General features: G+C 37.7%; 1 protein-coding gene across 6 annotated transcripts in view; it reads right to left on the bottom strand.

Moving 5' to 3' along the window:
* Window positions 1-22,448, bottom strand: part of CDK8 (cyclin dependent kinase 8) — an 89,388-nt gene that overhangs the window by 6,507 nt on the left and 60,433 nt on the right. For 2 of the 6 annotated variants that reach the window (XM_061993048.1, XM_061993065.1), the window contains exons 5-12: window positions 17,916-17,973; window positions 15,043-15,174; window positions 12,859-13,002; window positions 10,762-10,831; window positions 9,662-9,734; window positions 1,804-1,901; window positions 330-408; window positions 52-210 (exon numbers count right to left, since the gene is read on the bottom strand). In XM_061993048.1, the coding sequence (XP_061849032.1) occupies window positions 52-210; window positions 330-408; window positions 1,804-1,901; window positions 9,662-9,734; window positions 10,762-10,831; window positions 12,859-13,002; window positions 15,043-15,174; window positions 17,916-17,973 (813 nt within the window). Of the gene's footprint in view, window positions 1-51; window positions 211-329; window positions 409-1,803; window positions 1,902-9,661; window positions 9,735-10,761; window positions 10,832-12,858; window positions 13,003-15,042; window positions 15,175-15,468; window positions 15,583-17,915; window positions 17,974-22,448 lie in introns of those variants that run through there. The other 4 variants (XM_061993058.1, XM_061993086.1, XR_009818455.1 and 1 more) reach the window with 4 other exon arrangements.

The raw sequence follows: 22,448 nt of genomic DNA, 5'->3' as shown, positions 1-22,448 counted from the left end.
ACTGCTGTTAACATGAAAACCAAATACACAATATAAGAGTAAAACAAATACCTGATAGTCTGAGGTCATAATAAGTCCACCTGAGGTAGTGGTAGGAGGAACAACTCTCACTTTTTTCAGTGGGGGTCCCTGTGTGTGACTGTTGTCTTGGTTCCCTGGATGACCAGTTCCATTAGTATGGTTATTGCCCTGCTGCTGCTGCTGGTTCTTCTCAATTGTTTAAACACAAAGAAAAATTTCAACTCAAAAGCAGTACATGAAATAACATGAAAACAGGAAATAGTGTTAAAGCCAGTGAAGCATGATGACAGTGTTCTTCCAGTACTTACTTTGTCTCCTTTATCATCTGGTTCTTCTTCTGTTAAAAATTCTCGTTTTGGGTAAGGGATTTGACAACCTGCAAAAACACTGCCCCCCAAAAAAGTCTATTTATCACTGTATTGTAACAGAAGGGTTAGACCTCTAAGATTCATACTTCACCCACACTAATTTCAAATTGCCTAAGCCACAGCCTATCACCTGTAACTAATGGAAAAGTTTTCCGTCTTACTTTCATCATGTTCTAAACTTAGTAAAACCTATTCACATTTCTTTATAATCTTCAGTTTCCACTTCTATGTTCATTTAACCTCCTAATAGTTTTCAGTTTCTGGTAACATGTGACCAAACTCGTGGCTGGAAAGGTACATCAAGCATTAGATATATGGTAAGGGCACAAATTGCTATCTTAATCCAGCTATTATGTAATTTACAATCTCAGGACTAACTAAAACTACTCCTGGAAACTCCACCAAATATTAATAAACCCACCTGGAACAAAGTTTAAAAATAACTGGAAATTTCATCAGTCAATTCGTATCTCATGGTCCACATGAACTTTCTACTGCTTGTGCAAGCTCATATTTACCTGCCTTTAATCAGTAGGATGTATTTATAATACATCTGTACACCTGATGGCGTTTTAATGTGAATACACAATGAGTAATGCTAACCTAAAGTTGAGGAAAAAAGCCAAATGCTGTCCTCAAAGCAGATTCTGCAAAAGCAAATCATTCGTATGACAACATTAAATCACAGAGACAGGTCAGGAGCTGGTATAAACAATCCAGAAGGTTTTAGTGAGATAAATTTGTTTTTAATTAATTGCTTATAAATATACATACCACATTTTATAAATTCTTCTCTAGAAAATGATAGAGACTCATATAGAGGATGTACTACTAGCTTTCCTAAAACGGTGTACAACCATGCTCTCTGGCTAGTCTTTTGGGAGGAAGGCTTAATTTTTAATGAAATCATGCATTGTCCTTAAATTTTCTTCCTTTTGTAAATCTCCCTGAGCAAACAAAAAAGAGGAGTGTCTAGAAAATGGATTTAAGTTGTTAAGGATGACAGCACAGAGACATAGAGTTGACTTCCCCCACCCACTGAATTTACAACAAAGGCTAAGACAGAAAAATGTAAACTAATTAGAGAGTGTCATCTGGCATTCTGGAGCAGAGAAGTGGACCTGCGGGCACTTAGCAGTTGTCTACAAAGATCTGTAGCATGCATAATCAACCTGTCAGTGAATAACAAGATTAGTGCTGCAACTAATAGGATCAAAGTTCCATAAAGCAAGAGATTAATAAGAATGCTATTTAATTTTAAAATCCACAAATGGCATTTTAGTGGTTACAGCTTTTAGTTGTTAGATGGTAAGCATTCAGCTCAATATTCACAAACGTATTAACAGCAAAGAGAAAGAACATCTTGCTACAGCATCTCTGGGTGTACTGATAGATTAATAAACTAACCACTTACTCGGATGTGGGAAGAGGATCTTCTAAGAAATAGGGATCCTGCATAGCCTGTTCTGAGGTAATTCTCTTTATTGGATCCATAGTGAGCAATTTCTGAAGCTGCAACAATAAAAGATAAAAAGCTCTGCATTACCAAAACTGTTTACAGAAACTTCACTGTTTCACTGCATTCCTGAAAGATGAGCTGATAACAAATGCACCTGAACTCAAAACCCTTATCATAACAGACATAATCACATTCTCCTCTCTTGTTAAAATAGTAACTTCGTTTCCCATCGAAGAACACCTATTTTTACTTGCAAAGCCAGGGACATTCAGTTCCAGTCGCAAGTGTTCTAACAAAAACATTCAAAGAGCTTCCACAACATACCATCAGCTTTAATCACAAAATAGTTTGGGTTGGAAAGGACCTTGAAAGGTCATCTAGTCCAGTCTCCCTGCAATAAGCAGCGACATCTTCCACTAGATCGGGTTGCTCAGAGCCCTGTCCCGCCTGTTCTGGAATGTTTGCAGGGATGGGCATCCACAGCCTCTCTGAGAAACTGTGCCAGTGTTCCACCACTCTCAGTGTGAAAAACCCCCATATTTTCCTTACATCTAGTTTGATGTGACTCATTATGACTTTGACTATCATAACAGGCCCTGGTCTGTCCCAATCTTTCTTAGATGTCCTTTTTTAGGTGCTGGAAAGTTGCTCGAAGATCTCCTCAGAGCCTTCTCTTCTCGAGGCTCAACAGCCCTAACTCTCTCAACCTCTCTTCATGGGAGATGAGCTTCAGCCTTCTGACCATTTTTGTGGCCTCCTCTGGACTCACTCCAACTGATCCATGTACTTCCGGTGCTGTGGACTCCAGAGCTGAACAGAGAACTACAGAGAGGTCTCATGAAAACAGAGCAGAGGGGCAGAATCACAGAATCTTAAGGGTTGGAAGGGACCTCAAGAGATTATCAAAGTCCAACCCTCCTGCCAGAGCAGGAGCTCCTAGAGTAGGTCACGCAGGAACTCATCCAGTTGGGTTTTTAATGTCTCCAGAAAAGGAGACTCCACAGCCCATCTGGGCAGCTTGTTCCAGCGCTCCCTCACCTGAACAGCGAAGAAGTTTTTTCTTGTGTTTCTTTGGAATCTTTTATGTTCCAACTTATACCCATTGTCCGCTGTCCTATCATTGGACATCACTGAGAACAGGCCTCAACCTGTTGGCCACGCTACTCCTGATGCAGTCCAGGATACAGTTGGCTTTCTGGGCTGTGAGAGCACATTGCTGACTCACATCTAGCTTTTCATCCACCAACACCTCTCAAGTCCTTCTCTCTTTAATGGTCTATTCAATTCCCACAAGAAGATTTAACATGCGCATTATTTAGCTTGGTTTCTTCACTGCACTGAAGAGGAAGCAACATCATAGCCATCTAAATTCAAGCAATTCTTGTCAATTAATAAACATAAATGATTCGGTGTCCACTATTGCTCGTTGCTTAGTATTTTCACCTCCGCTGTCCTCCATAGTCTTCTAAAGATGTCACATCAAGTCTCTCTTTGGAAAATATTTATGCTCAAAAAGAAAGTAGTAAACACCACATTCAGAAAACTCACCTAGGCAGATAACTTTATCCTCCATTCCACTATTTATTATGACAAATATGGATTCTCAGACCCATCTGTGTACTACATACTGCTCCAAAGAGCAGTTGTGCAAACCCTTGAATTTGCATTGTTTCTTTTGCATTACATGATGCAATGTACTCTAGAGGAGTCTGATAACCTGTCTCCTCCATAAGCATATCTGAGGTCTAGTGCTGTTGCACCATCAGCCCTTGTCTTTTTAACAACATGAAGAAACATGAACAAACAACTTTCCAAAATGCCTGAGGTTAGGTTAAAGACAATTAAGACTGTCACAAAGTATAAATACGCAGAAGACAAAGCAAAGTATTATGTTTTACAAAATAGTTGAACTCAGTTGAGCTAAAGATCCAGAAAACCCCTACCCTTCACCTCTTGCTCTCACTGGAAAGTGTTAACAGAGAGCTAAGAAGCTGCCTGGTGCTCAGCTTCAAAAAAAAGGGCATACAAGATGTTTCAGTAACAAATAGCAGAGTAAAAATCCTAAGGTAGGCACAAATGAAAACTTAATAAAATAACAGTAAGCTAAACAAAGCAATGTGAAAGATTTGTATCAAGAGAGTTACAAATGTTGCTACTTAGATGGACACGCTATGAGAAATGCTTAGGATACATAGCTAGAAACTCCTCTGGAGTAACGTCAAATACCAGTAACAGACATGAAGTCTAAATTTAGCACAGCATAGAAGACTGAAAGGTAATTTTACTGTTTGTACTGTTTTTACTCTTTAATTCGCACATATGTAGACCTTTCAGAAGCTGTCTGGACTTCCTAAGTTTGTCACTGCAGCATCTCAAGAGTGAATGTTAAATTAAGAAACATTTGAACATTTTTGTCCCTTTTAGGAACAGCAGACCAAAGTGATTTTATTTAACTCTAGCACTGAACTGCAGTGACGCATTCTAAAAACAAGCATTTCTTATTCAAAAGGTCTGGTGTAGGTGCATATACTTCTCCCTACCCACCCAGCGGTTTTGTGGAATACAGCTGTGCTAGGCAAGTAACATACACGGGTAGAATGGGATAACCTTCAGATACAGCACAGACTTCATATTTCACCATAGAATACAGTGTCCAAGACAAAACTACACCATGATGTATCATCAAAGACAATGAGCTTTAAAAGAAATGCTACACATTCAACCTATAGCTTTATAAAACCATGAATCTAACAAGATGTGCAGAAAGCACATATGCAAATAATGCTCATTTTACATTTTGTAGTCATACTTTCCCTGGGATTAAATTTACCTTTTGTAAAGATTGTCATGATCTAGGTGTGAACTGGTCATCTCCTTTCACTAGCTATTAAGTGAGCATACACAACCACAATGCTGACTTCCACACTGCAGAGAGCTAAAGGTAGGAAACTACATTTTCTCTCCTCAGTCTTCATTTTTAGTGACATAGTTAAGTATATAATAAATATGTATTACCACCGCCAGCCTAGTTTTTCACATCATCAGCAAGGACTCACAATAAATTATTTCAGCTCTCTGAGTCTGCACATAGTCTTTGAGAGAACTTGTGCCCTCGAATAGCTCAAAAAGCAATCCCAGGAGCCAGAAAAGGGGAAAGCAACAAAATGAGAAAGAATTGCCAACATGCTGGAAAACATCATAATCAAAAACCATTGCAAAATTCTGGCATTGTTTCTGGAAATTAAATTATAAAGCTGTCCATCACAGAAGGTGTCAGCAAATTTCGTCATAATCAGCAACAGAGAACAGAAATCATAAGAAGAGTTTACTGATTGCACAACCATTATCACACAGGGAATCAAACTCCCTATTTTGCTCCTTTATTCAGGTGCCGGCAACAGAAGCAAATCTTAATACTGTTATTGAAAATGTTTTCTGTTTTTAAAAGTGTTCAATTAAAAGATCACTTGGATGAATAACAGTAAAAATGCACTAAACCTCCTATATCAGCAATGAATGGGATAATCACTACAGTTCATGCGGACCAAAGCAACCAACCATCACTCAATCAGGAATGCTGCATACCCATTTTCCAGGTTATAAACAAATACATAGGGAAAAAAAAAACAGAGTAAGCTGCAAAAGTAGGAAAGAGTCAAAGCTGTCTCATGTGATCACATTAGTTCTGCATGTGAAAAGGGACCATGTGCATGAATGTCAGTAAAGAGAGAAAAAATCTGGTTAATTAAAGTTGGGAAATCAAAACATTTCGTTTTTGGCACTGACGACAATCTCTGGATTTACTAGTCCTGGAATTATTAGTTCTGGCATATTTTACTACAGTAGATGTAAACAGATTTTTTTTCTCTGTTCAGATGCAGAGTGCTACAGGACAGCTGGTGGAAGAGTATCCAGGGTATCTCTGGAAGAACTAGTATCAAGAGAGTCGCTAAACTTTTCAGGCTCTGGTGAAGGGGCCTGATCTGCAGTCTGGCATAGCCTCAAACAAAAAGAGTGGAAACCTAAGGCACCTTCTGATTTTGACAGTTCCTTAACAGTGTTTTAAGAAATAACTTGTTAAAACCCAGGATTTTTTAAATGAGATCTGATTTTCAGTGAACTGTTCTGTTCAGCAGTTAGCAGTAAAATTATATGATCCTGTTAGGACTAATTAACTATGAACTTCACAATTCTTCCCTCACAATCCATGGCTATAGAATGTACACAAGTACACGGCTACATCTACACTACTATACCTCCTGCTTTTTAACTTGTGTGACATTGACTGATACCATTCTGGAAGGCTACCCAGAGGAAAAGGATCTGAGAGTGTTAATCGACAGCCACCTAAACATGAGCCAGCAGTGCCCAGCTGGCCAAGAAGGCCAATGGCATCCAGGCTTGTATCAGATATACTGTGGCCAGAAGGACCAGAGAAGTGATTGTCCCCCTGTACTTGGCACTGGTGAGGCCACATCTCAAATACTGTGTTCAGTTCTGGGCCCCTCGTTACAAGAAGGACATTGAGGTGCTGAAGTGTGTCCAGAGATGGGCAACAAACCCGGTGAAGAATCTGGAGAACAGGTCTGATGAGGAGCAACTGAGGGAACTGGGGATGTATATTTGGGAAAAGAGGAAGCTCAGGGGAGAAGTGATCATTCTCTACAGCTACCTGAAAAGAGGTTGTGGCGAGGTGGGCATCAGTCTCTTCTCACAAGTAACAACAAGCCTTAATTCTCCCAAGTAAGGAAATGGTCTCAAGTTACACCAAGGCAGGTTTAGATTGGATATGAGGAAGAACTTTTTCACTGAGAGGGCCCTTAAACACTAGCATGGGCTGCCCAGGGAGGTGGTGGAGTCCCCATTCCTGGAGATATTTCAAAGCCATGCAGATGAGGTGCCGAGGGACATAATTTAGTGGTGGGCTTGGCAGGGTGAGGTTAATGGTTGAACTTGATGATCTTAAAGGTCTTTTTGAATTGCAATGATTCTATGATCCAAATTGCTCATTCTCTTGCTATCAGTTTTGTTGAGGGAAGGTGAGTAGAGGTCCAAAGCGGAACAAGAGGGTGAGGTAGCAGTTGTGTAGTGTTCAGTCAGAGGTGCACACTCAAACTCCCCTTCTGGTTCTCTTGTTCAGTACGAAGAGACAACCATAGATAGTCAGGTGGTAGCGGCCTAGTAAAGAACATCATTCCTTGATTTTGCATTTTAATGGAAGCACTGCTTTTTGGTATAAACACAAACATGCTGAATACATTCCAACAGTTATCATCCTGTTGTGATATCACAAAGGAAAAACGCAGTAGTAGGTTTTTCAAGCTATTCTCATGTAATTATTTTGAATCTAGTTTCACTGTTCTATTGAAAACTTGGTTTCTGAACTTAGAAGAGTGGGCAAGCAGATGACAAATTTCCAGTTGCTTTGGCCAGAGCATTTACAGTTCCTAAGGGAAGCTAGTTCATTCGAAGAAAGTCTTTCTATGGACCACCAAGGTGTAAAGCAAAGCCTGAAATGCTCACTTTTACCTGAGCTTGGTGTTAAACTAGGAGATTGGACAGAAGCAAGGAAGAAATAGTTGAGGACTTGAGAGAAGGTAAAGTATTTAAGTTACTTAAAGATGAAGTCACTGGCCATGTTATGCAGGCTGCTGCATGGAAAAAGTTTATACCTCAGATTGCCTAGGTATGATATAAAAACCTAATGCAACTCATTCTCATAGGCAGAACTGGCTTGAGTTTTCTCAGCTGTTAACCACTAGTGATAATTGGCTGCTTTCAGATCTCAGTACAGCAATATAAGCTTAATTTTGAGAGCTTTAGACTTCAAATATGTTACAAGTCAAGTCTGTATGGCTCAAGCAGCATGTTTCTTCTCAAAGAAGGTGGAATTAGAAATGTAAGTCCTGATGCACACAGGTGCAAAATTTTATGGAATACCAGCCTAGAGAGGCTGAAGACAAAGATCTGCAAACTCATTCAATTTACTCATGCATCTAAGGATTAGTTTCTATATCCAAACTCCATTCTGTGCAAAACATCACATTCAACACATACTTCATGTTAGTTGTTTTTTGCTTCTTTAATTACTTAATATAATTTTCAGAAATATTATTTAAGCTTTGATAGGATTATGAGATATTACCTACTTGCTATGTCAAATACATCTTTTTTAGAGTGTGTATTTCCACATTAAAACATAAGAACACCTTGGAAATACTAAAAATGCATTTATGACACCCTGTTATAAATAGGTACGTGGGAAAAACAGGACTAATTATGGGCAAAATGGGATGGATTGTTTTGTCTGTGCATAACAGGCACTACATTTCTTCACTTAAAATTTTTACACATCACATATAAATACATAAACTGCTGATGAGCTTCCATTTCTGCTTGAATACAAAAAATCATCAAAAATCCCTACCAGAGAGGACTAGTTTCCCTGCTTATGTAAACATCTCTAGTGTCTCATCAACTCTCAATTTTAGGGAGCAGAGACATTTCACACTAAATGATGCATAATGGTTGAACCACCAGCTAGCTTCTTGCAAGAAGTTGATTCATCTGGTAATACTTTTGGTTTTAACCTGAACTTGAGCATACATTCTATTTTAGACTGGTTGCAATATAACTCATCTGCTTGGAAACCCCCATTCAAAAATGCATTCATTCAGTATGCACGAGAAGAGTATTGCCTTAGAGCTTCTCTAACTGAATTCTAAAACTTACATGGAGGAAAAAAGTATTGAAGAGAAAAAAGACACCTGCTTAAAAACTCTAGCTCTTGATCATCACAGAAGGTACAGCTTTCAGTGACTTGAACAAAAGCCCCACAGTCCTCAGATACTCACGTCTCTTAATCTTCTCTCCTATTTATTCCTCTCACCTCCAGGATCAAAAGTCTTCTGACTTTCTTCCCTCCTGCCTCCCTCCACTCTCCAATAATATATTTACCTTATACTTCTAGACTGAAAACATTTGAGTTGGAAACAGCAAGATAAGGAGAATGTCCATTTAGATACACCAAACCTACTTAAATTATTTTCCCCCCATATATAAAGTTAATTTTGGAAACTTGAATGTTCTTCAACACACAGAACAAAAGGTCCAATGTAGTAACATCTGAAACAATGTAACACAGGCACTTTAGGGCAGAGCAAGTGTATAATTTTAACTGGAGACTTTTTATTAAGAAGTTAGATTTGTAGAGATAAACCAAGTGTTGTATGAGTAGTAGGAAATTTCCATAAGAAAGCTACAACGGATCAGTACACCAGGAAAGCACACTGAAACATTTCAAGTTAACCTTCAAGTCTCAAGTTAATTTTTTTCCTTTTTTAAACAAAAGACATAAATTGAATAACAAATATGCTTAAAAAAGTGCATTCAGGATCATTTTTGAAACAATAAAATAGTATGTTAAAAGTATGCAATGCAGCAGAATGGGTAAGACAAGCAGCAACAATGCAAATATAACTACAAGCTTAACATGACAAGGACTGAAAACTTGTGTTATCTTCAATACAGAAACTAATCCCATAAACAATACTCAATTTTTTTCTTGATGCAAGAAGATAAAGTGCTTTTACAATTTTCAGATTGCAGTCTATCAGTTATTCCTAACCTTATTTATTAAAAAAGGTGTAATATTTTGTCAATAAAGGTATATTTATAAAACAAAGGTACATTTATAAATATTTATAATATAAATAAGGTTAGTCACAGAATACTTGACACCACTTGAAGTCTCTACTTGACCACCTGTAACTTATGTGAGGGTTTTGATTTTTTTATGCATGCCAGAACTTACCAAGTGGAACGCCTTACTATCTGGTTTAACTTTATGTTTTTCCATATATTTGATAAGGCTGCAGTTGGTATACCTAGAGAAAAGAACAAAATTTGACACTTCAACAATGCAAATCTCATACAACAAAGCTCTCTTAGTAGCCATGAAACGGTGGTAAGAATATTTTAGTCTTTATTGTTAATCCACTAAGCAGGGAAAAAATGCAACTACCAACACCCTGGATTGCTTAAAAAACATTCCAATACTACAGAAATGCATCTGTTACCATCACATGTTTGTAAAAGACACACCACATCCAGACAAAAAACCCACTTTTAACCCACACACAGACACCAAGCTATCACTTGGGTTTAAACAGCCTGTTAGCAATTTTACTACTGTACAGTTTTATTCTGTGTATTTCTACTGCCAGTAAACACAGAGATAAGTCCATCTTAACACTCTCCTGCAATGTACAGGTTGCTATAAGAGCATCCATTAATTCAGTTTTTCAAAGAGGTGCTCAGAAATACATCTCTAAATAGTTCAAATGGCATGGCAGATGCAACAGTACAGTCCCGATCCTTCAGCAAGAAACAAGGCAACAGGGTAGGGTCTTAAGTGCAGGTATTAGACTCTGGCAATGTGACAGCAAAACGGAAACGTACTCTTTTCTTGAGCCTTCATAAGCTACCCTAGACACCAAACATGACAGTTATACTCACTGTTTGGTGCAAACAATATAAAATCACCCAATCCCTTGTGTGCAGCTACCACAGAAAAATCACCTCCAGTACCAAAAATTTGGAAGTAGTTGTGACAAACTGTGCTTAGCAATCCTCAGAGCTGTGAAGGGTCTTACGGGCATCGCCCATTTCCCACCTGCCACCTTACCACTCTGGGTACTTTTCTGATTCACACCACCTCAATGGGCCAAATTGCACCATTATGAAACAGATTAATTGTTCTTTTTTTCACAGTCCAAGTCATAACCATTTCATAGTCTCTGTTTGGCATCTACATAGAAAACAATTTGAGGTATGAGAAATGTACAGTAGGAGGAGGAGGAGGAGGAAGTAAAACATGCTTTGCTATGAAAGCTCAACTCAAAGCAGACTTACGTGTTTCTCCTGAAATCTTTCATTAAAGTTGAATGTTCAGGCATCTTTTTTATGTCTTCCCAATCTTTATCTGCAAACCCAAAGATTTATTATCATTAATACAGTAATCATTAATACCTATCAATATTAAGTTAGTGATTTATCAACAAAGACTTTCCAAGTATCTCCATAGCTCTGATTTCTTTTAACATCTGCTTCTCTAACCTTGCAGTTACATGGCTCATATTCCTTCATCACCCCTTGACAACAAATCTTACCAACACCTAAGAGGTTCCAGTTGTGTGCTAATTAACTCAAGAACCTTAAAAAACTGTCAGCTACAGTGAAGATCGCCACAGGCCCAAAAGACAACACAAAAGAAAAACACGTCAGGCATTGTGCTTTCATCCTTCAGGACTGTTACTCAATGTATTTAGGCACAGTTGTATTTCTGGGACAGGAATACACAAGATTCCTGCCAACACTGTCTCCCTCTAAGGGGTTTTCCATTCTGACAGCACTGTCTTTAGTTGCTGGGAAGAAAACTTCCCAGCAATACTGTGCAAACTTCTGCTCTCTCAATGTAAAAGACATAACATTGGTCAACACAAGGTTAAGAAAAAGTAGCATTCACATCCTCAAGGAATATTTAATCTCAACTTTTCTGTGCAGACAAAGTCTGAATGGATTTAAAGATCTAACAACAAAATCACCACTAGCACCTTGCCTCCAATGTACTACGCTCTGTAACTCCTGAAAAGGCTCTATGGCCAAGTAGTTCAAGTAAAATCTTTACTAAGTTTCATCACAACTGTGAAACACTGGGAGCTTAAAAATATAAAAAGAATAAATGAATCAGAGATTAAATATTTATTATTTATTCAAATAAAAGATTCTCCTCCTTCCCTATCTCAAAGAGATATGAAAATGCTTCAAATATGGCAAGTGTCAATTAAAAAGCAAGAAATCTGTTGCAATTAAACTAATTGCTTCTTGGTGAGGGAAAAAAAAGACCTTAAAAATAAATTCAGACTATTAGAAAGATTTTTTAAAAAATCAATAATGAGAGTATTATCTATTTATGTAAGCTACATAAAGATAATGTGAAAGCCAAATGAAAACCATAAGAAAGGGGTAAAATAGTAGGCTGAAAGCAGAAAAAGAGAGTGTTGCTTAAACAAGCAAAACTAACTAGGATTTTCAAGAAAATAAAAGCACTTAATATGGAAAGGCAACTCTTCCAGGAATTGTATACAAGAGCACAGAAGCAATGAAGTACACAGAGGCCAAAATAAACCAAAGGGAAAAGTAAGAGCAAATTTAATAACAAGATTCTAAAACTGCACAAACATAAAGACCACAAAATTCATGTGACAAGAAGAAGAAAGTCCACCAGAACAGTAAAGAAAAAGAAAAATCTTAATGGTGAACAGGCAACAGCAGGGAACACAAGCAGTAAGGAGAAAGATGACCACAGAGTAAATATAAGGCCCCTTTCTTGCAATATCTGTGATCATGTGAACACTAGAAGACCAAGTATTAACTGAAAAGGTGCAAGACAGCCTGTAGAAAAAAAATAAGATATGAGCAACACTGAGGGGAAAATGCAAAAAGCAATATCCACGTTGCAATTTGTTTCGGTCCATGCAACCAGTTCTTTGTTCTGATTTGGAATGAAGAACTCTTCTCCATAGCACAAACTCTACCAGAGGAAAAAAAATGAAATATCCTCCCCTGCTTTCAAATGCTATGTTTCATTTAGTCTAAGTTAAACATGTACATATAATATTTTTTGGTTTCATACAATCATCAGTCGCTTTCTGCATCTATAATCAGTACTGAAGAAACACTGAAATATTCCTTCTGATTTTTAATCATCCACCATAAAACATGATCTTTTGAAATTATTAAACATTGGTACATGTATACACAAAGATAATCCTATCAATAATAGGGAAAAGCTCTCATGTGACCATTAGATCCTAGACTCATAACTCATGAAATAAGGATTGTGTTTGAACAGCTCTGTTGCTTTGATCAGCTGCCACATTCAGATGCAAAGAAAGCAATACAGATATCTTTCTTTGAACAGTAGTGAGAAAAAAATACAGTATGTACCTGCAGGAAATCCCATTACATTGAATATTCTGTCCAGCTGGTCATGGTGATAAGGATTACTAGTTTTGATATCTTCTTGTCGACAATGGAATATTGGCTCTGATGTTAGCAGCTCTGCAAATATACACCCTATGGCCCAAATATCTTTGAAAAAGGAGAACAAAAAATTGAAAAAAACAAAATAAATCTTTCCAAAGGCATCTTACTGAAGCAGAATGTTAGTTTTTAGCTTATCAGAGATAAGGTCCCTGCATTGAAAATGTCAAGTTTCTATTGTATAATTGCAACACTTCCTTGACTTTTCCTTTTAGCTACAGATAGAGAGGTACACAACTCAGTAACTACACAGAAGCTGAGAGAGTATCACACAGTTTTTGTGAGGTTTTTGAAGTGTAGCTACCATTGAATGCCGTAAAAAGTAATTTCAATTAAAAATCCAACAAAAGACACTATTTGTGTAAGTGTCCACACATAAAATATAGATGAAGAAAAGCCAATCAACATGGTGCCCGTTTACTGCCATACTGCCCCAGTTGTAAACCAGTGATGCTAGAAAAAGCCAAATACTATCTATAAAACCTTGTGTAGAAAGATGGCAACAACAAAATTGCTCCATGCCCAAGTACCTCATCCCTTTTTTGATAACATCTTTAAAGAAAAGAGACATAACAAACTCAAATCAGAAATCCTTTCTCTTTCAACTGTTGTGTCCCAGTCTGCGAAATCAGATAGCCCGAATTTTCCCAGTTGTTTTTCTAGTATATACAAATGCAATTTTTAACTTACATCAAGTAATGCTACACTGAACCTTGAATGAACAAGGAAAGGTCATGAACAAGGACAAAAGCGAATGATGCAGAGAGCATAACCCCATTACTCAGTGTTTGTATAAAGTAAGTTTTTATCTGTGCTGAAAAAAAAATATTACTAAAGGCTATGACTATCCATGCAGTTTCACATGCTGCAAGCAGAAGAAAATGCCAGTAACATGAAGGAACATGCAAATACAGCAAAAAAGTAACTTAAAGGAACACATAAAGATACACATGTAATCCATGACAAATGCAGTATTAACAGAAAAGTAAAAGAAAACACATTTAAAGTCACAAACATTAGAATTTCTGATAAAACCACTAACACAATCCTAAAAAGGTAATGGCTGAGGTCTGAGGAAAGAAATTCAGGTTACAGAAACAATACGTATGCTGACATACAACTTCCACGTTTGTGCAAAGTAACTAGAGTGCTGCAGGTGAAGTTATCTCTCCTCAAATTGCTGCCAGGTTTTAACATATCTTATAAACCAGACAGCAAAACAAAAACTTCCCTATGTAACTTGCTTTCATGGCAAAGTTGTTCACTAAATGCAAGCCTCCCTCCAGCCTGCTGCTGGACTACTCCTCCTGTCCTATTAGCCACAAGCAGTTAAAGTCCTCAGTCATCCCTTAGCCCTGAAATGGCAAGAGTATAGGCTGGCAGAGCAAAGTCAATTGTGTCATGCCAAAGCTGTTAAAGTTCAGGCTTGTAATTAAGTGGTGAGGAAGATGCAGCATTAAGCTGATGTAACTAAAGTCATCCTCACAGCATCTGTGTTCTGTGAGGTATGTCTTATTCTAGAAATGCCTGATGACAGTATCATGCATACCTAGCACGTTGCATGATCCAGACCATATCTCACTACTTCAACTAATTCCTGTTCAGGCTTATGCTTTGAAAAAGACAGAGGGAGGTTAAAAAGTGCCTTATTTTTTAAGTGTAGTCAATATAATCTCCATTCCATACATTCTTTATTTCATATATTTATTACACTAGTTAAAAACCTCTGCAATAAAATTAGTGCACTGTAACCCATCGTCATCATAATCTGAGTTCTATTATCAGATCGAAGATGCATCTATAGTTTGTATCACCTCTAACAGCATTTATGAAAGTCTTGTGTTAAAACCATATAAAATGAAATTGCATTGTGGGACATTTGGAGCCAAAATTCAGAAATATTTCATTTCTGTATTTAGTCAGAGACCATAAGAAATTAAAAAAACTGTCAAAGTTAAGTCTTCCTTTAAGAAATCAATTACATACCTTTATCCCAGCTACTGTCCTTTGTGCTATTCGCGAACACTTCAACATTTGGGTACACTTTACAGAAGAACAAAATAGTAAGTTTTCATCCAAGTTACTCACCAATAGCTTTGGTATAATGCCTTGCTCCAAGAAGCAATTCTGGAGCTCGATACCAGAACGTTACAACTACTGGATCCAAGTCTGCTAAAGGCTTCAGAGGTGAATTAAATAATCGGGCAAAGCCCATGTCAGCTGAAAATTCAAAGAGAGATGCTTTAAAACATGAGGAAAACTACCTTTTCCCCCCCACTTTTTAAAAAAAAACCCCAAACTGAATTGAGTTTACTTGTTAGTGCTACCATCACTGCTAAATAAAATGCAAACGCAGACTGTAGCAGATATGAATTCTGTGAGTAGATTTTCTTAAAGCTTTTGTAGAAGTTACTGATGTCATCACCTATCAAGTATATCATTATAAATCATTACTAACATGAGCCATTTAGAACAAAGAATTAACCACTGTTCTGAAAAAGCGCATCAACTCACTTCTCAGGACACTGGTAAATCCTGACTCATTTGACCTGATGTTCTCTAGTAAAATATTCTGTTATTTCAGGATGGTCTTTCAAGAAACAGCATCTCAAATGTAAAACGCAGGTTCTGCAAAGGTTAGAATGATTTATAATACATACGTGCACATCACAAAAGCTCCCTCCTCAAGAAGTTAGCTGTAGCAAGATTTCCTTCACACAAAAGCAGCAGCTAAGCCTACAGCATCTGCCTCTCTGCTAATTTTATGTATGTACCAATACATCAGTACTAAATATCATTTAGTCTATTATTTTAAAATTCTGTTTGGGGGCATTATATCATTAAAAATTGCTTTTAGAATTGGTAATACACAAATGCCTAGAAAGCTCTCTGAACTACCAAATATAAGCTACACAGGAAAAAACGGTCTGAGACTAAAATATGCACCTTCTCCCACCAAATTGCTTTCCTGACCCACTACTCTTCAAATCCCAAGACAGAGGGACTCCATGGTGCAGGGATATACGAATGCTGAGAAAAACTCAAATGAAATGGGATGGGTAGTCATTCTGAGGGAAAAGGACCTACATGCTAGAGCTTTGAGGGAAAATTGCAGTGTAAATAGGGGTCTCTAACTTGACTAAACAATCCTTTTTTGGTTTTTTTTAATATGCATTCCTATTTATAATTGGTTTAATATATTTAATAAGAGAAACACCTTACAGATTTCTACACTAAAATATCAATTACTAAAGATATCATCAGGTCACTAACGATTATGAAAAACAAGGAAAACTATTGGCAGAAAGAGAATTTATGAATAAAAATAACCAAAAAAACCCCCTATCAAAATTATTTTAAGTACCAGTTATGTATTTTTTAGAAAAATTAGTTACACTGGAAAAGTGGAAGCCCTTGGTATAGGTATGACTTCTGCATTCTTTTCCTGCTGTGGTAATATCTTAAGAAAAACTATATCAACACTTTGATAGCACACTTAGAAATCCAGAGTCCCCCTCCCTCTTTCCCTGCTGGGAATGGATGGCTCAGAGGACTGGTGGTCCGATACAGAAACTTTCACCTGTCCATTAACAGTCTGACTAAATTTAGTTATGTTCTAAGTTATTTCCAAACTAATTCAAAACTATAAATTAAGAAATAAATGGGTGGTCTATGTGCAGTTACTATCAAGTAGTTGTGTACAGCAAATATCACCACCACAGCTAAAAGTGAACGTGCCCAGAGGATGACCTACATTCTCGGTTTGGGAAGCAACTGCTCTATGAAGAATAAGGTAATAGGAAGAAATTTTCCCTTCCACTGTCCATGCTGTAGCTATTTTGTACAGAGAAGATATTAATCTCTACAGTCAACCTTAAACCTTGAAAGGGCATTAAAAACTTTCAGGGTAGGATCTGCAGAAGTGTTCAGCTCTGGCCCGTCTGTTCCTTGGATTCCACAGGACGAGGGAAGGATTTAAGCAGCGTTGAACACTCCAAGAAAATCCTACCCTGAATCATTATACTAGCCATTAACAATATAGTTCAGATAAACAAAGCAGTAAGAGTACAGAGCAACAATGCAGAAGAGTAATCTCATAAAAGAAAGCCAGAGGGAAGTGAAAAAGATGTACTAGCTTTAAAAAAACCTTCCAAGTGGGGCTGTGCTACCGTAAGAGATGTAAGTAGGCTGTGCATTAGCAGTCTGCTATCGAAGCAGTGCCACACTACTGCACAGCCTGGGATACCTTATTACTGTTAGATTACAGTTAATTTTAATTTTTTTTTTTTAATTTAAAACAAAGTTCTACAAATTATCCTCTCGCTGTGAATAGTAACTCCCACCAGAAAATGTTGCAATAGTGGGGAAAATGTTGGGTCCCTCCTGCCTTGGTGCATCCCAGTTTGAGCATTTATCTGTAGTTTTCACTAAGCATCTTGGCTGGATTACTGTGTTTACTGGACTTTTAAGATCCCTTGCATTTCTCTCCAAGGGATCCACCTACCCTTTCACGAACATTTTGTAGGCTAAATGCTGCCTTTGATTCCATTATAAAACTTAAGGTTTGTAGTAATGAACAGTTCCCTATTTAGTTTTTTATAAGCAGCAGCATGGTGTTACAGGGGTAAATGGAAGAAATTTTAAAATTCCAATTTTCTCCTCCTTTCCCCTAGCTAGCTGTCATCTTTATCCCCGTATCAAAATTCCCACCCCACAAAAACACCCATTTAAACAAAATATAATGACATCTTCCATTTTTTGTTGATGAGGCTACAGCATTTCATCATCAGAACTGGTGCATGGGGCTAATAGCAAGAAGCCAGTCACTCAAAAAACAGCATTTAGGCAAAGTGCCCAGACACATACTAGTATTACAGTGACTACTTTAGGTGGTATAACTGCATCTTCAGAACATTCTAACTTAAATGCTACACTGGGACTTATCAAAGATATAAACATACCAATTTTTACTCTTCCTCGCTCAGGACCTTCACCCATAACTAAAATATTAGCAGGTTTCTGTGGAAAAAAAAATAAATATACAATACATATACCACGATAAACCTAAACATTAGTCTCTGAAAAGTTAGTTAAGCTTTGTTTTGCCAGTTTTAAACCAACTTTGTTTTGATAAAAATGACAAGTTTTTCTGTCATAGTAAAGCTGTGCAAGGACCTGGACACAGACTCTCCCTGACTACATCTTCCTCACAGTTCTTTCTGGTATTTCTGTGCTCCAGCACCATATTCCCTAACTGACACTCTGGTGTCTGTCCTCAACCCACAGGAGCTGGCAATCACTGAGCTGCTGAGACTTCTATCAAAATTGCCCTAGAAGCCTTCGGCAGGAGGCAGTCCTATTGCTGCCCACCACCTGCAACCTCAGTGTAGGGACGGGAAACCAGATCTAGAGCACGTCTTGCCCAGCATCATTAGGCACATGTGTGGACACATTTTGAATCATGAATACCTGAGTGAGATTAGACATTACCATATACTGGAGAGAAAAATCTTCAGAATTATTCCTATTTACAAGTGTATACCAATTCAGACAGCTGCAAAATGAAAGCATTGCCTTTACATTATTTTTCTCTCCGTCTTCACTTCCTTTTTTCACTAGGGAGACAAGTTCAATAACTGAACTAGAGTTCAGCTGGTTAGAAACATAACCATTCACTTCTTAATCCTATATTTTCTGCTATCCTGTTTCTCAACATCTACAGTCAGAAAACACCTCAAATACTGATATTTCTTGTATAAATCAAATCTGCAGTGTTTATTTTTTGAGGAAAATAAAGGTCATGAACCTCACAACTAAAGTTGGAAACATATGCTAGACTTGTTTTGAAACGGAGAGATTTAGATACGCATTCACTCTGAAAATATTGGATAGAACAGGAGCTTCTGTTCAGTTATGAACTGCAAGAATTATAATAAGGCTGAGTTATAGCTCTCGCTTTCCCAGTTTTAATTCATCTGAGGAAAAAAAGTATTCCACCAAGACAGTTCAGGCTTCCTGAAAGTTAATAAAACAAATACTAATACCTTGGTGTCATTTACCAACATGTATTCTAAGAAATTTTCAAGTCTTCCTGAATCTGTCAGGCTCTGGTGTAAACACGTTCAAAAGAGACAAAAGACAATTTGATCTACAAGTAATTCATACTGTGCATAACACGGTACAAAAATTCATCATCCAGTAAAATAATTTCCTTGAGAAATGTAACGACTACTGCTTATGAAAGGCTCCAACATGGACTTCTGAAGCTGTACAATCCCAGTACAAAATATGTAAAAGTAATTTGAGGTGTGCCACCTCTTCTCTGAAAGCAGGTTCAAGACAAAAGAAAAAGTTATAGCTTGACTGTGGTCAAAAAGTAAGATATACACTGTTACCTTTACAAAAGCAATAACAACAGATCTAACTTGTGCTGCATTCACTCAGTGACATGCAGAAAAACTTGTGCCCCACGCTGCCACCAACACTCCTTTTTGTTTGGTTTGTTTTTAAAATAAAGGCATAGACTCTGCGTAATACTGCTTCAACATAAAAAAATGCAGTATGTGGGCACACAGCACACAAAGCATTAAATTTCAATTGTTTCTAGAAAAGTTTTAAACAAGGAGCATATGTCTTCAAATTCAGAGTTAATGACGAAGTTAAAAGCAATTCAAATTGCTAGGTAAGAAAACACATTTCACCACACAAACCATTCTATTGCTACACTGTGACTCAAAGACAAAATACCTATATCCTTTACAAAAGCTGCTGGGGTGTTAATAAGCTACGTGCCTAATGAATACTTTGAGTAGAGTTAACAATACACTACACAGGCACTAAATTTGTTCAGATAAATAATGCATTGACCTAAAGTATAATTTCCATTCCGGAATGTTCCCATACAGAAATCCTTGTAGCAGCCTCATGATGTTTTTCCCTTAAAACATTTCACTGTTTGGATTTTGACAAGGACAAGGATCCATATTCACACAAAGACTTCATTTTGCCAGATGATTAATCTGCACAACACAGATAACAATTCCTGCCCCAAAGACTTCTATCTTAAGTTCAAGGTAGGTGCAGATGAGAAAAAACAAGCACAAAGAGATGAGACGTTGGTTAGCAAAATAAGTATCAACAGCTTGATTCACACTTAGGTTTTTTTCCTCTCAGAATTTACAGAAAATGTTTAGAAACACAGACAATTTAGAAATCTGTGTAGGAGTCTTCCAAAGCCTCAAAAAACCCCACCCTCGGTTGATCTGGAATAACCATTCCAAGCAGTTCACCTTTCTAGAGTCAAAGACCCTTGACTCAGATTTCAAACAGCTCTATTGGAAACAGAAGATTCTTACTATAGACAAAAATATTTATATAGACATATCACTGTGAAGACACAAAATCACAGTTAAAGACTTAAAAAAATGAAATTCAAATTCAGAGGTCTTATTCTGATAGTTCCCATTCCTGAAATCATTGCAGTAGTAGCCTAGAACAATATCAGTACTTGAAAACTTCCCAGACAAGACCATTAACTGGTCCTTAAATTCAATAGGAGAATATGGACCATAAAGAAGTATAAGGACAGCACTGGTATTCCTAAAACACAAACATTTTGAGGACTCCATGAAAAACATGCAAGTCCACTAACAGAAGTCAAAACATGGGTTAAGGAGTCTTGTTATATCCTTGATATCTTGACTCAAATCCACCATCTGGCAAAAAAAACCCAGCTCCCCAGATTTCCCTCTTTGGGCAACTCAATGTACATTAGGAATTTATTTGCAAAGAAAAATAAGCAGCCATTGGAAACAGGAGGGAGAAATCTGGACAAATTTCACTTTCATTTTTAATTTTCATTATCCAGAGAAAATGAAAGTGCTTATTCAAATCACTTTGGATGAGCAAGCAAAGAAAAATCTTTCAGCAATTTTAATACTGCGTTCTGAAAACACAGTACTTGAAAAGCAGCTCTTTTTTACAACTACAAATGATCAACTTTTTGAAGTCACTCATTTTTGTTCTAATAGGGGCATATTTACTTTAGCCATCAAGTAAAATAATTTGCTCATGCCAGACAAATGCAAATGAGAAAGCTGTTATGTTCCTAAACCAAATGTGAAGAGCCATGCAGCAATGTGCAGCTGAGTACTTCAGAGACCAACAAAACAACTTACTGACAATTCCACAAAAGGAAATTTAAGAAAAATCACCCTTCCCCCTGCCAACACCCCACCTCAGCAGCAAGGGAATAATCCATTCCCGGAGACCACGACACAGCACTAAATCTTATCTCGTCCTCAATCTGACTTGGTAGTACTCCTTTTGTGTTCCACAGACAAATCCTAATTGTGTATTTAATCACTATTATTACTGAAGAGAGAATAAAGATGCCCACTGAAATATTTTTAGGTAGTTGTAATTTAATAACTATTTGCGAAGTGCAAACAGAAATCCTAAGCAGCAGGCTAATTTCCAATGAGGGAGATAAACCCCCAGAGGATATAACAGGTACACAGATCTACAAAGAACTTCAGGCAGTCACCCTCATCCATCTGTCTGACCTGACACGTGATACCACACTCAGTTCACCAGGATCTTAAAAGTCTCTGTTGATGAAGGCTGCACAATTCCCAGGCCATTCACTCCCCTTTATTCTTCTGTCACATTGCTTTTCCTTTCCTTCTAACACAACAAATGAGGTTACCCCCACTGACCCTTCTCTTACACATCAGCAGAAAGATTAAACAACCAGTCCTTCACTGTAAGGACTTCTTACACTTCTGAAGATACACATCTCAGCTGTATCACTTAGAATTCTTCTGCTGAGTGTTTCCTAGTAGATTATTTTTCTGAAGGTATGATCATTCATTGTTGCTTACCTCTAGCTGTTGTGTCTTGGGCCACCTATTTGTTTGAACTCAAGTGCTCAAGTGCTGTCCCCGTCGAGGCTTCACTAATGTAAAACAAATACAGTGGATGGATAGTTTTACATGCTTTATATAATTCCAGTGTGGTATCTGGCATAACCTGAGGCCATGTATGGTCATTCAGAGGGGAAATCCAGACTTTAGAATTTAGACGATATTCTGGTTGTTCCCAGGACATTTTCTCACGTCTGAGAATGGGTATTCTGCCATTGAGTCTTCCACTAAGGTTTTCTTACCAAAGTAGAGAAGAAACACCCTAGCATTTATTGACAGATTATCCATTGTGATCTTTGATACTTACTACTTTTAGCATCAAATCGGGTCTTTAGGAACTATTACTCCACTTCTTGCTCCTAACTGGGAGGACTGGCCGATTCCCCAGAAGGCTGTGCTGCCATTCAGCGGGATCTTGACTGGCTTGAGAGTTGGGCAGAGAGGAACCTCATGAGGTTCAACAAGGACAACTGCAGAGTCCTGCATCTGGGGAGGAACAACCCCATGCACCAGTACAGGCTGGTGATTGACCTGCTGGAGAGCAGCTCTGCAGAGAGAGACCTGGGAGTG

Source organism: Colius striatus, chromosome 1 (genome assembly GCF_028858725.1).
Source record: "Colius striatus isolate bColStr4 chromosome 1, bColStr4.1.hap1, whole genome shotgun sequence".
Classification (NCBI taxonomy): Eukaryota; Metazoa; Chordata; class Aves; order Coliiformes; family Coliidae; genus Colius; species Colius striatus.
Note: the sequence above shows the minus strand (reverse complement) of the source record. Positions and strands in the feature narration are given on the sequence as shown.